This window comes from Terrapene carolina, unplaced genomic scaffold (genome assembly GCF_002925995.2).
Source record: "Terrapene carolina triunguis isolate 2854851 unplaced genomic scaffold, T_m_triunguis-2.0 Scaffold247, whole genome shotgun sequence".
NCBI classification, from domain to species: Eukaryota; Metazoa; Chordata; order Testudines; family Emydidae; genus Terrapene; species Terrapene triunguis.
Genome location: NW_020664598.1, coordinates 5,096,946 through 5,111,934, shown reverse-complemented (window position 1 = coordinate 5,111,934; position 14,989 = coordinate 5,096,946). Strand labels below are relative to the sequence as shown.

At 50.2% G+C, this 14,989-nt stretch overlaps 1 protein-coding gene across 1 annotated transcript in view; it reads right to left on the bottom strand.

Annotated features, from left to right (window-relative positions):
* Positions 1-6,569: 6,569 nt before the first annotated feature.
* MB (myoglobin) overlaps positions 6,570-14,989 on the bottom strand; it is a 9,182-nt gene continuing 762 nt past the window's right edge. Inside the window, exons 2-3 of the mRNA XM_026657572.1 lie at positions 8,562-8,784; positions 6,570-7,593 (exon numbers count right to left, since the gene is read on the bottom strand). Coding sequence (XP_026513357.1) covers positions 7,447-7,593; positions 8,562-8,784 — 370 coding nt within the window. The 3' untranslated portion in view covers positions 6,570-7,446. The remainder of the gene's footprint in view (positions 7,594-8,561; positions 8,785-14,989) is intronic.

Below are 14,989 nucleotides of genomic sequence, written 5' to 3'. Positions count from 1 at the left end.
CTTCACCGTTTGCCGGGCAGCCTCCAGACCCTGCGCCCCCAGCTGGGCGCTTCCCCTCCCGGGCTCCAGCTGCGCTGGGCAAGCGCCGGCCGGGGGCGCAGGGTCTGGGGGCTGCCCGGCAAACCGTGAAGCCGGTAGCGCTCGGGCAGCCCTTTCCCCGTGGCTGGGAGTGGGAGGGAGGAGGGGGCGGAGTTAGGGCGGGGAAGGGGCGGAGTTGGGGCGGGGCTGGGGGTGGGGAAATGGGCAGGGCCAGGGCCCATGGAGGATTCTCTTTTTTTATTTTTTAAATATGGTAACCCTAGTTAATACACAAAGGCCTAGTTTCCATTTTCTGTTACATTGCAAGTGGAATATGTTGAGTCGTCTCAAGCCAGTGGCTTTTTGTCCAAATCCCAACACGTATAGTTCAGTCTGACAGCAGGAACGCTGTGCACTAATAGCTCGGGACACGGCTGATGGTAGCCTAAAAGCTCCCACTAGAATCCGTAGCACCTTGTGCAAAGGCTAAATGCAAAGCAAATGGGTCTGAGTGAAAAGGCGATTCCGAATTGTACCCCAGATGGCTGTCACCTGCTGTGCCCTCAAAAGACAGGCTGCTCCCTTCTCTCTGTGTTTGTATATATAAATCTCTAGCTTAGTGAATCCAGGGGCTTGGAGCCATTTCTGCTTTGGCCTGCCACTGATGGTCACAGCACCTGTGGCCATTTTCTTTGCAGACCAGGGCTTTTTCTTTGGGAAGGAGAAGACTATGCCACTATACAGAGTTGTAAGGATAATAGTGTGTATCTCTCCAGGGCCTTTCGTTCCAAACGAAACCCAAAGCTCTTAACAGCACTCTGTCATGTATCTAAACTTCAAGCTGGAGGTATCATTTCCAGCCCCAGGAGCTATCCCTGCACTAGCTTTGATGAGCTAACATACTAAATATAGTGTAGCTGTAGCGGCAGCCACCTCAGTACATACCTAGCGTCACGAACAGATTTTGGGGCCTCTAGCCCCTCACGCTAATTTTGAATGCACTAGCTCAATCAGAGTTAGCACGAATCTATCTCCTTGAGCTGGAAATTACACAACTTGAAGTGTAGACATACCTACAGACAGCATCTGTAATCTGTCTGGTTAGCTATCACTGGAGTAGCTGCACAGCTGGATACAGGAATCATCTCATCTACCAATTAAAGGGGACCACCTCAGGGATGGAATTGTTTAAGAGCACATGGGACTACTGCCCAAGTCGTTCTATGCAGGAAGTGAAGCATCCTAGGTCTAACTGAGACAGCAATAATATAATGAATAGCAGGGAGAAGGCTAAGCAGGTGTGCCCATTTACTAAGTCATGCTTCAATAACAGATGGCTGTTACGATTTAAAAAACAATGGATTCAAAATAGATAATAAACCAGAATACCTTATCATTAAACAAACACTAATAATGTGCTCCATCCCAGACAAGACGCACAGACGGACAGCCTCTGCTCTGAAGAGCTTCCAATCTAAACCAGACCTACAAAGAATGTGCTGGAAAACCACAGGAGGAACCATGTTAAGGATTTTTTAAATCTATGAATGTGCATCTGGTAGATATCACAAAAAAGTCAATCTTTAGGAGGGATTTGAATGAAGAAAAAGAGTGTGGTGGCTTCATGAACTGGGACTAGGAGGTCATTTCATTTACAGAGGTGTACGGGGAGACTTTGGCAAACCAGTAAAGTGCCTAAAACCACTATGGCTTATTGTTAAAAAGCAACCTAGTCAGGAAGCTGTAAATTGATCATTCAGCAATCTTGGCTTGAGCAAGGCAGGAGGGGAGAGGGTTTTGGGTGCCACGGAAAGGGCAGCTTGACCCCGCGTCCTTCCTGATAAGAATTGTGTTGAAGTTGCTGATACATCCATTTTAAAAAGAGCAGGAATGTTTATTGGGGTCTCAGAGCTGCAGACTCTGGAAAGCCCACACCTGGTTAATCAATAGTCAGAAGGAACCGCTTGCCTGAAACTGCTTACTTAACAAGATTTCTTTAAGGGACATGTCATTCTATTACTAATATATAAATAAGGGGGAAAAGCTTGAGATAGTTGGACTTGTTTGAGGACCCTTTTGGACTCTCCCTCTGGATACATCTTGCAGTCCCCACCGGCAGACGGAAGATTTGGCCACCGGAAGCCTGCCGCTGTGTCACTCGAGAGCCACACTCAGCTTTGGTAATTATCAAGGGTTGGGGATGTTTTACTAACCTGTTGCGGACGTGTGTAAGTGCTTGAGACTAGTAAAGTTTAGCTTTAAGTGAAAACACTCTTGTGTTGTCCTGTTTGTGCCAACCATCTATCGGTCGGACGGCCGTGTCTCCCCTGATTTATTTCCTGACACCTCCTCACACAAAGTAAAGTTACCAAGAGCTTTGGGTTGAAAGAACCCCGGGTAACAGAGGGAGCATGGAAAAAGTCATGGGGACAAGAGTGGAAGGAGACTAAGCAGGTGTCAAGCCTGCCTTTGTTGATAGACCAGAGAAGGGCCGGGAGAAGAGCTTACAATAAGTTGAGTAGATCTGAGATGTTGGACACAGAAGAATTATGTAAGAGCATGAAAGTGAGGATGAGCAGTTTAAACTTGATGTGGTATGATTAACCTGTGGAACTCACTGACATGATATTACTGAGACAAAAAGCATATAAGATTTTTTTAAAAGGGTACTAAGACGACTAGCTGCTGAAGTGAGAGTAGCCATACTAAAAAGTCTCACTATCCCCCTGCAACAGGTCATAAATGGATTATCAGTGGGATCAGGCCATGTTCCTCCCCTCCTGCCCATTGTAAAGCAGTGAAAAATTACGAGCAACTTTTTGAAGCTCATAGAATTAGCTATTGTCCAAGGGAAGAGACCTGGCTTGATAGCCCATTGGTAGCAATTTCTGCAGTTTTCTTTTCTTTTCTCTCTGTCCCATTTAGTTTTCCTCCTCCTCTGCTCGCTCACAGTAAATACGTGACGTCCTGCATCCCTCAAAGGGTTTCCTCTGAGTGGCTTGACTATTCCTGTATATGTTCATCCAGTGGAGGGGGTGAGTGAGAAGAGACAGACCCACTCTGACATATCAGCTACTCTCTCGATAACCCAAGAGCTCACAAAGAGCCAGCAGGACGGGACTGCTCTCACGTAGGCCCTAGGCAGAGCCCCCCCTGCATTAGCATGATGTCAACACCAGTGATTTTCCATCCCTACGGTGGGATTGGGGGAGAATCTACTGTGGAATTTGGAAGGGGGGGGAGCAGATGAGAAAGAGAGAGCGTAAATGAGGTTCCCGTTCTCGCACCAGGAGTTCCAAACAAATACCACTGTCAACCCACAGAGCTGCTGTTCAGATAAGCAAGGAGGCACAGAGAAACAGTAGCTAACACCAGAACTAGAAGCTAAGAGGTCTTCCAGCCCAAGCTATTCAATTGATTCAGTGTGTGACCGGGCCATAACAAGGCTGTAATATTAGATCAGGGCCCCTGCATGCTATATTTGTACTGCGTAGGGTGACCAGATGTCCCGATTTTATAGGGACAGTCCCGATTTTGGGGTCTTTTTCTTATATAGGCGCCTATTACCCCCCACCCCCTGTCCCGATTTTTCACATTTGCTGTCTGGTCACTCTACTGTGCTTACCGGGGGCAAACAACAGTCTTGGAAACAATCCATCACCAACTAATGCAGCTCTTGGTGCTACTAAATCACCATTTTCCCCAGTAACAGCTGAGGCGGCAGGATCGATCGGATGAGGGGGATGAAGCAGAGACATAGCTCATCACCATGACCTGAACGCGCATTGTAGTTCGAATGCACGGCTATCATGCTGGAAAATCACCGTAATGCCTGTGGACACCTGCAAGAGCCTAGACTGCATGACATACCGGGGAGGTGCCTCTGTTTGCTACTGTTCACCATAAAAGGCAGCATCAGTGCTTCCTGGGGTGGCAGAAGATGCATGTTTTGCTTGTATCTTTATGGAGTGAGGGCAGCCAAGCTGGGGAAGGACCTTGGTGCAACTCAGCCAAGCGTCTATAAAACAGCTCTTTAAAAAGCCACAAAGTCACCTTTGCTGACATTTGCAAAGGGATTATATGCAAGTCACAGGACTGAGAGATGGACCCTGCCATGATTAGGGTCACAGAAGCAGGGAGTGAATTTATGTGCTAACAAACGGGCCTGCGCGGCTCTCTCTTTCTCACACACGCTCGGCTAGACACATTTATGAGCCTTTATGAGACCAGTCTGACCTGGACTTCTCTTTCCATTTCTTTGTCACTTCTAGGACGGGCACATGCACCCCGCTGCCAGTCCCCTATTGCCTCTGGTCTGAGTCTCCACGTCCATCGAAGTGACCATAACCTGTAACTATGCTGAGCTGGCAGCATTTTACATCACTTTGCACTGGTTGCAGGGCAATGGAGCGGCACCCTTTTGTCTAGCAACAACCACGGTGCAGACTCTGTGCTCTTGGGACATTGCCTAGACCCCAAACTGGGCTCAAACAGTCGCAGCATGTTCAAATATCCTCAAATGGATGAGGATTCAAGTGTTTGGGCTGAAGAAATGACTGATGTTCCTCACATCAGCTGCACATGGTGGGACAAAGCTGGGTACAACGCCCACGAGGTGTTTTCTTGGTCTCACCCTATAACATAACTAACCATCTCCATCCTCACCTGCACCGACCCAGTGATCAACACCGCAGCATTTAGTCACTAACGTGCATGCCAGTGCTACCAGTCACTGGAGGGGGAAATTCACGAAGCAAGAGGACTGTCCATGTGGTAGGTGATCAGCATGTTGGGTAGGTTTTAAAGCGAAAGCTACCACCTGAGCCTGTCCAAAAGCCTAGCTAGTGAACACTGTGGGGCTGGGACTGTTCTATGTGTACAGTGCCCAGCCCAACACAGCCCTGCTCACCAACTGGGGTGCTACCATGCTACCACACTACAGACAAATGGGTGACGGGCTTTCTGCCAAGCCAATGGGGCACGACTGAGGTGAGCTTAGCACTGTTCCCTACTAGCTTGGCTGGGGAGGGTATAGACTCACCTCACCCAATAGAACTGCAGCTTATGCTGAGTATGCAGCAAGTAGTGAGACACAACACAGCCACCGGCAAGCCCCCCTCCATTACACTGCCCTAAGTGAACATAGCCATAGATGGCTGCTAGCCCACTTGGACTGACATAAGCAGCTGCTATAGCTGCAGAATTTAGCTCCCCACCAAGCTTAGCTTTGAAGCCAAAAGCAGCGGCTGTTGTCGCTGGCAGGGAATCTTATTGTGTTCAGCTGACAATCCTAGGCCCGTATTTAATACACTGCTCTTCCTGCAGTGGCTGGTGTACCCCGAGCCAGAATGCTCAAGCTGCTAGTGGTCTGACTGAGACAAGGTCAAGCAGACTGTACCCTTATCTAGGTGGCAAGAGGGAATCCAGTGACCCTTCCAGCTAGTTAACAATGCCAGATTCTGCAAGGTTGAGTTCCCAGACAGGAATGCTGCTCATGACCCAGGACCGGAGTGGTGGGGATTTATAAAGGGAGCAAAGTAAGAAATACTCCCTGTTCCATCAAGGACTTCGCCCCTACTCTGCTCTGAGTGGCAGAGGGTTTTTGGCCCTCTGAGCTGAATGGAAAAGGAGCAGGACCACCCCAGCTAGGCTTCTGTATTTTAAGGAAACTGGCAGCTTAGTCACTGCTGATATCACTCACACTGAAGTAGGGAATGCGCTCTAAGGTATTTAGAGCCCCTATTACTATCATACTGAGCCCCTCGCTATCTTCAATGTATTTATCCTCACAACAGTTCTGTGAGGTAGGGAAACACTACTATCCCGAGACATAGCGAAACTAAGTGACTTGCACAGGAAGTCTGTGGCAGAGCAGGTAATTGCACTGGGGTCTTCGAAATCTTAGGCTAACCACTGGCCTATCCTTCCTCCATTGCAGGTTTTAACCATTTGCCTGCTAGCTACATCCCCCTATCACCCTCTTGAACTAGGAGTTGCATTTCTTTTGTTGCCATGTTTCAGTTTACATAAGAAACATGCTGCCGTTAGAAAATAGAGTACAGTGTCACCCTCAGTTCCCTGCAGAAGCAGCACCAACCAAGCATCTGTGAAAGGAAGAACCCATGCTGGGCCAAGGAGAATCCCCAGCCCAGCAGTGGCCACAGAGTTTGGTCAAGGAAACCACACAACGCAGTCAGGGACCCAGAATTCAGCTGAAGTGGAGTTTTAAAGGCCGATGAGCCTGTGAATCTGTGCTGGTATTTGAGCAATGATGGAGTTGAGGATGTCTTCCCCCATACACAGATATAAGGGCCTTTTATTCCTCCATAGGGCAGCTTGATTTCCGCTATACCATACAGACTCCAAGTGCATCTCAAGACGTTGAGTGGTACCACAGGGGCAGTGTCCTGTGATGGTCACAGAGAGGAAATGCTGGATGTTTGCTACACTCTCCTTTTTCCACCTCCCCTGCTTCTCACCTAGGCACTTCTCAAAAGTAAGAAGCAGACACAGACTCCGGTACAGCAAGCATATTTATTTACTGTGAAACACGCTATTCACCACCCAGTGCGATGGAAATTCAAATGCGTAGCAGCAGCTGCTGGGGATCAAGAGAGTCCTACACTTTCTCTTGAGAGTTTTGGCTAATGAGAGTTTACCAACTAGCGACACACTTGCCAGTCCCCAGAGGCTGAAGGGCTGTGCCCATCCCCAGAATTGGCATAATACCATTGCAAGCTCCCCACTGCAACCTGCTAACATGTCTCATCCCTGCTCTTGAGAGACTGTCACCCCCCCTTAGGGGGAAGTGGGACACTCCCCACAGCTCATTCACTCCTTTGGTGGCTCATGTGAGGCTGCTAAGTTCTTCCAAACTAGTGACTTTGACACCTTACGGAGACCTGATTTTCAGAGGGCAGGAGCTCAGCACTTCCTGACAATCAGGCCCCTTTATGGCATCTCCGGTGGGGCACCTAAAACCCCGAGTTCCTTTTGGAGACCTTGGCCAAGTCTGTCCATCAGGGTCCAGCTGTGGTGTCAATTCTAGCAGCGGGCAGGAGAGTTCTCAGTTCAAGCCCAGTTTCTCTCTCCCACACACATTCTCAGGCATCTATTCCTAAACATTCTCCTACTCGCTGGCTCTGCTATGAGATAGGGTCTTTGGGGCCGAGCTCAGGTGAGAAGGTCTCAGGTCATTCCTTAACGAACAAATACATTATTTTGCTAAGAAAACAGATTATTTCTCCTCTAGGTGAAGCCAGATATCACTGTGAGCGCCTCTCTTTGGTGAGAGACTGAACACTGCTCTAATCAAAAGCGCCCCCTCGCTTTTTGGATGGTCACTTAAGAGGCACCCAAACCGGGGCTTAGGAAGCTATTCTAAGATGCACTGCTGGGCCTCCATGGAGATGTCGCCTCATGTGCACGCTAGCCCTGGAAACCGAACTCCTTGTACTTGCTGGCCATGTCATTTCGGAACAGCTCCAGGGCCTTCCTCATCGCAGCCTGGGAATCGGCCCCAAAGTCCGAGGGATGTTTCTCAGCAATGACCTTGACAATGATTTCACAAATGAACTGTCAAGAAGGAGGGGGGGGAAAGGAAAAGGGACAAGTAAGCGTCATTCACAGTAGGGACCTTTCAGTAAATGCAAAGTAAACAATTGTTTGCAGATAGTGGAAATGACATCTTAGGGGTTGTCTACACAAACACTTAGCTCGCAGCAAGCGGGGGTGTAAATCTACCCCGCACTATCCTGCTGTGCACTGAGTGTCCATGTGGTCCCAGCTGCTGCACACTAAGTGTTCCTTAGTGTGCTTTGATCTACCCCGCTTTGAAATGGGAGTAGATCAAAGTGCACTAGGGAGCTTTTGGTGCATGGCAGCAGGGTGCATACAGGCACTTAGTGCGTGGCAAGCTACTGCAAGATAGATTTACGCTCCAGCTGGCCACAAATTAAGTGTTTGCATAGACAAGTCCTAGGACTGAATTCAGTAGCCCTTGCCTCAGCCATTCAAGAGGCATCATGGCCTATAGAGCACTAGGCTGGGACTTGGGAGACACCTGGGTTCTAGTCCTGGATCTGTCCTGGATCTGTCGTGATCCTAGGAAAGTCACTTCCCCTCCCATCCTTTGTCTGCCTTGTCCATTTACACTGTAAACTCTCCCTCTGCGTTTGTATAGTGCCTAGCACAATAGGTCCCTGATCTTCACTGCAGCCTCCAGGTGCTGCTGTAATACAAAGAAGTCCCTTGGGTGCTGTTACTCACTAGATTCTAATATGATCTGGTTTCCCACGGGTGCTGGTGCTGCACCCACTGGTTTGTTATTGTTAAGGGTTGCATGTGAGCAATGTAAACACGGGGACTCACATACCAGGAGCTGAGCCTCCTAATATTACAGTGGTCTCCTACATCACACAGAGCTCATACAAGTCCAACTAGACATCAGTGAACAGAGGTGCAACCCACCCTCCCACTCAAGCCCATATTCTCTACACACACTGAACCCCCTCTCACCAAGGAACCCTCTCCAACTCCCATACCTCCAAGTACTTGACAGGGATTTTATGCTTGGTGGCATGGCTCTCTGCCAGCGGCTTCAGCTCCGGTTCATGATTGTTCTTCAGCTTCAGGATTCTGCCCAGGGCGGTAAGGACAGTGGTGCCGTGCTTCTTCACTTCTTCGGAGCTCTTCAGCTCATCGATTGTCTTCAGGTTTTTGAACTTGGCAAAGCGTTCCTGGGTCTCGGGGTGAACCTGAAAGAGTCTGGGAACAGAGGCAGGGAACCCATGAGGTGCAAAGGTGGGATGGGGAAAAAAACCATAGGAATTGCCAGACTCGATCAAACCCAAGGTCCATCGAGTTCAGTATCGTACTGATCTCTACACTGCAGCATGATTGCAGCTCGAGTAGACATACCCAGGCTAGCTTGAATCTAGCTAGACTGGGTACTGGAGCAGTGAAGCTGAGGCAGAACAGACATCAGCATGGGCTAGCCATCCAAGTAATTAACCAGGGTTCTTGGTAGGCTTGTCCAGTCCATGCGACTATGGCTTTGCTGCTCTGGTATCCAAGCTAGCTAGACTTCAGGTATCCCTATGCACATTGCAATCACACCGCCGATTGCAGTGTAGACATACTCTCAGATAGTGGTCAGAACCAGATACTTCACAGGAAAGTGTAAGAACCACACAAAAAAGCAGATGTGGGATCATTTGCCTCCCATTAAGGTCTCATCCTAGCCCTCAATTGTTTGAGATTAGTCTGACCCTTGAAGCAGGAGTGTTGGAACAATTTGTATAGTGGGGGTGCTGAGAGCCATTGAACCAAACTGGATATGATGGAAACCACTTCAAGCCAACGGGTGCGGCAGCACCCCCGGTACACTAGTTCCAGTGTACTGAAGCATGAAGTTTTAGATCCTTTCCAAGTTTTCAGTAATACCTTTGACAACTCAGGCTATTCTTGTTGTCCACATAAATACCTAATCCTTTTTGGAATTTTGCTAAGTTCTTAGCCTCAACAACATCCTGTGGCAGTGAGTTCCACAGTCTAATTGCACATTGTGTGGGAAAGTATTTCCTTCTATCCACTTTGAATTTGCTGCTTTTACATTTCATTGCACATCCCCTTGTTCTTGTGTTACGAGACAGGGAGAACAGAAGCTCCTCCCCTGGACCAAGCATCATCTTATAACATTTAATCCTGTTCCCTCGTATTTGTCTCCTTTCTAAGATGACCAACCCCAGCCTTCTCCATCTCTCTCCATGAGAGGCAGGCTGGCAGTGCACTTAACATTTTCAAATGATGCCACAGAGCAGGTGCCCATCTTACTTGTTTTTCACAGCTGTTTAGCCCTTTGGCACCAGTCACCTGGGATTGTGCCAGTGTATTAGGATCAGGGTAGGAGCACAGGGTCAGCCGGGACACGACGGAGTGACTGACATTTGTCTGAGAAAACCCTTCTTCCCTCACCTGCCATGGGGCTCTGAGGATTCATACAATTTAATGCCCTGGCTGCTTCTTCAACTCTGCTCCATGAGGCATTACAGCCATTAAACTCAGTTCCCATCTGAACCCATCAGCGCTGCTCTTAAATCGACCAGGAGGGAACAATGTTAGACATCTCCCCCCAGAGCCATGTACAGCACTTAAATACAATGGTCAAAGGTGCTACTAAAAGCCCTTTGACTGAGAGGTCTAGGTGCTGTGCCACAAAGTCCTGTGTGTGTGTGTGCAGACAGCAGTCAGCACTCCCAACACCATGGCAGAGAGTGTGTGTTAATTCCTACCACTTCTCTCACCCATCCACCAGCTAAGCCCGATATCTGACACCACGGTTCTGCCGCTGTGCACTGTTAGAGAATTGGGAGCAACTGGGTAACAAGAGCTGGAGGAGCACAAGGCCTGCAGCCATCCCAGGGCCGGCGAGTCTCCCACACCATCCAAAGCTACAAACAGGAGCTCTGTTTCCTGAAATGGAGACGGTAGGAAGGTGGTTAAAAACCAGACCTGTCACCATCCCTCCCCTGCTGAATTTACTGGGGGTTGGAGACATGGGGGCGGTAGGGGAGGTGATACTGCAGACAGCCAATCCCAAAGGAAATGTCACTTTTGCCCCACGTTCTGCAGTGACAATGAAAGGGGAGTACTGGCTCACATTACTATTATTTATTTGTATCGCACCTAAGAAGTATGTATCATTTGTGTCACAGTAGCACTGAGATCACGGCTCCATTGAGCTAGGCACTGTACAGACACAGACAAAGAGGCCATCCCTGGTCTGAAGATCATACGCTCCAAATAAATGAGGCAAATAAAGAAGAGGCAAAAAATATTGGTATCCTTATTTTACACGAGGGGGAAACGAGACACAGAGAGGTAAAGTGACTTGGCCAAAGAGTCTGTGGTACAGCCAGAAATTGAACCCATATCTCTTGAGTCCAGTGCCTTCACCACCAGACCATCTCTCACAATGTGATGGCCATCATGTTTGACTGCCATGTGGAATGATGCTATTGGCCAGTAGCCGGTATGCCAGTCCCTCCACCTTTAACTAGAGACCCCTTAGAGGGCAGTAAGAAGGGAGTTCAGCTTCTATGGGCCATTCAGTCTCGTGCCAGATTCTCAGTCTTACCACAGCATTATATTAGTTAGATTAAATTGACAAACACCCCGAGTATACGGATGATAGGAACAGCCTTGCAGCAAAAAGATTCTTTATGTGGGTGACCATTCTTTACAGGGCTTTCATTTAAGAAGGCACCAGTGTTACCAGAACAAAGGATGTCTGTGCCAATTTTGTCCTTTATCGGGTACTACATGTACCAAGATGGGTCTTTTCCTTGTTTGTTTCTTCCCCATGACCTGGTTTGGTTCAGAAAGAAACGACTGGCACAGAGGTCTCTCTTAGGGAAGGACATGCAACGAATTGCTTCGCTTAGTATCATTTGAATATGCTATTGTAGTTGATAAGCGAAGCTATTTGTTGCAGACATTCTCTCCACCCAGTGCAATGTAAGGAGCCTATCAGGACCAATTAGCTTTGTTAAAATGCCACCGCTACATTGGAAGAAAGGTTATGATCATTTCTATGCTTGTAATCGGTCTCCCTTCACCCTCTGCCTGGCTATGGCTAAATTATGCCTGCCAAAGATGATGCATCTTTTGGACTCCTAAAAATACCTCTGAAGAGCAATTTTTGTTTTGCTTGAAATGCATCCAGCTGCATCAAGTGTCAAAAATATTTCCAGGGGATATCTACGTACAAGCTCTTTCACTTAGCACAAGCTGGACACACGACTATGCCAACAGAAGTCTGCAAGGCCTCCCTGTATTCAAATCTCTCTTGATTTCTACAAGAAACCAGCTGGCTGATTAGGTCTTGGGGTAGTGAGGGATAATCTATGTATGTTATGCAAAAAAACAAACACCCCTTGCACTTCCTCCCCATTATGTTATTAAAACACTGTATTGCCAAGATGTGGCTATACACCACCATGAATATAGCCACATCTTTTCTTATTGTTCCTGGCAGGGGCAGGCAAACTTTTTGGCCTGAGGGCCGCATCGGGTTTCAGAAATTGTATGGAGGGCCAGGTAAGGGAGACAGTGCCTCCCCAAACAGCCAGGCGTGGCCCGACCCCCGCCCTCATCTGACCCCCCCTGCTTCTCGCCCCCTGACAGCCCCCCCCAGGACTCCTGCCCCATCCAACCCCCCTTCTCCCATCCACCCCACCTGCTCCCTATCCCCTGACCACCGCTGACTGCCCCCAGCCGCTCCATCCAACCCCTCCTCTCATTCCTGACTGCCCCCCAGGACTCCTGCCCCATCCAACCACTCCTTCTCCCTGTCTCCTTACTGCCCTCGGATCTCCTGGCCCTGACTGGCCCCCCGCCACCCCATCCAACCCCCTCATCTTCCTGACTGCCCCCCCAGGACCCCTGCCCCAATTCAACCCCCGTTCCCCGCCCTCTGACCACCCCGACCCCTATCCACACCCCCGCCCCCCACCAACCCCCCCCCTCCTTCCTGACTTCCCCCCCAGGACTCCTGCCCCCATTCAACCCCCCTGTTCCCTGCCCTCTGACCACCCGAACCCCTATCCACACCCCCACCCCCTGACCAACCCCCCGAACTCCCCTGCCCTCTATCCAACCTCCCCCCAGCCCCGCTCCCTGCCCCCTTACTGCGCTGCCTGGAGCACCGGTGGCTGGTGGCGCTACAGCCGCGCCGCCCAGAGCACCAGGACAGTCAGCCGTGCCGCCCAACTGGAGCCAGCCACACCACCGTGCAGCACAGAACACCAGGTCAGGCCACGGCTCTGCAGCTGCGCTGCCCCAGGAGCTCGCAGCCCCATCGCCTGGAGCATTGCGCCGGCAGCGCAGCGAGCTGAGGCTGTGGGGGAGAGGCCGGGGGCTAGCCTCCTGGGGCAGGAGCTCCGGGGCCGGGCCCCGCGGGCTGGATGTGATCCGTGGGCCGTAGTTTGCCCACCTCTGGTTTATGCTGTATTCATTTCCCCTACCCTCCCTCTGTCTGTCTTTTCGGGTGTGAGCTCTTTGGAGTAAGGACAATTCCCTTCTTTTCTGTTGGAAAGCGTCCAACATACTGTGGACACTACCAGAACCAAAAATTGTCATACAAGAATACTATACTCAGGATATTTTTCAAGAGCAAAGAATAGACCTTTCCAGTGAAGGGCACGGAGTATGGGTTTGCCAAGCAATGTTGCTCCCCTCCTTAGCTATGCTTAAAAGAAAACATTCTCGTTCAAAGAGGGGAAGCAGACCGATAGATTCTCCAGTCATCTGCACCACGTCCTCTCCTTGCAAGTGTACGCCATACCTCTGGTACATGGGATTTAGCCCCGGCTAAGGGAGAAATCTGGTAGCAGCCCCTGCTTAAAATATCGACAACATGTCATTGGCGCCACATTTAGTTAAGATGACCTCACCATTACACAAGTAAAGCACCCAAAGCAACTTAACCAAGAACACGTTTATGTGCAGCATTTTTTAGCATGCACCTATGGGGATTAGTGACCTCTGAAATTGGGCAGGTAGAACTGATACATAAAGGGGATCTCAATTTACTGTTAAAGCTCATGGTGTATGTCACTTGAAACAGGTGCCCAGGGGAATCAAAACCCAACATGCCCATCCCACTAGAGGGGACCTCAAGGCTATTGAAATGCTACTCACTGCTCCATCCCCAGATGGTCAAAGACTCAGTATTGTGGGGCCTCCCTGGAGCTTGGCTCGGGGAGAACTCCCACCCTAGCCTCAGAATCACACACTCCAGTGGAGGAGGGGGAGGGGGAAGTGCCCCATCTCAGACCACAGACTCAAGCTGGGCTTTGAAAAGAGCTTGGCTCCTACCGCCCACATTTCTAGAGGGTTTGGCCTGAGGCTGTGGCAGGCTGGAAGAGACTACCGGAGAGGAAACAGAAAGAAATGATTCGGGGGGGCTTCATCATGTGAAATTTGGTGGGGCGGAAATCACAGGTAATCACAGCAAATTTGATGAAAATTGGTTACATGCAATTTTTCTCTCATCTCTTCCCACCACCCCTTTCTTTGTATCCTCCTGTGCTGTTTCCCCTCCCTATCTCCTGAGGGGCCAACTGCAGGGAATTGGAAGGCCCAGGAGGGACACCCACCTCACTCCAACATTTTGCTTCACTTTGTTCTGTCAGTGGGGACCTGGAGTTCAAGTTCATTAGTGGGTTGGCTGATCAGGGCAAAGGGAGTGACAAAACCCAAACTTTTTTTTTAAATTTTTTTTTGGGGGGGGGGAGGGCGGACCTTAAAAAGTTAAAGCTTTTAACCCAGAAACCAGAGTGATGGGAAACCCACTGCCCTAGAAATGATCAATAAAGAAAGAAGTCAGTTCAAACAAACGCTAGAGAAAATGAAAGCCCTAGGGCTAATGAGACACAACCACCCTCCTCGCTTTCTCACCTGTAAACCTCTAAGGCAGAGGTGGGCAAACTACAGCCCGCGGGCCACATCCGACCCACGGGACCGTTCTCTCAGGCCCCTGAGCTCCTGGCCAGGGAGGCTAGCCCCCAGCCCCTCCCCCACTGTTTCCCCTCCCCCGCAGCCCCAACTCGCCCCGCCGGCGGCGCAATGCTCTGGGTGGCGAGCTCCTGGGGTAGCGCAGCTGCAGAGCCCGGCCTGAACCGATACTCTGTGCTGTGTGGCTGGCTCCAAACGGGCGGTGCGGCTGCAGCACCGCTAGCCACCGGTGCTCCAGACAGCACGATAAGTGGGCAGGGAGTGGGGGAGGGGGGTTGGATAGAGGGCAGGGGAGTTCAGGGGTGTTCAGGGGCCAGCGGTGTGGATAGGGGTCGGAGCGGTCAGAGGGCGGGGAACGGGGGTTGAATGGGGGCAGGGGTTCCAGGGGCGGTCAAGGAGAAGGGGTGGTTGGATGAGGCAGAGGTCCCGGGGGGGGGGGGGGGGGGGGGGGGGG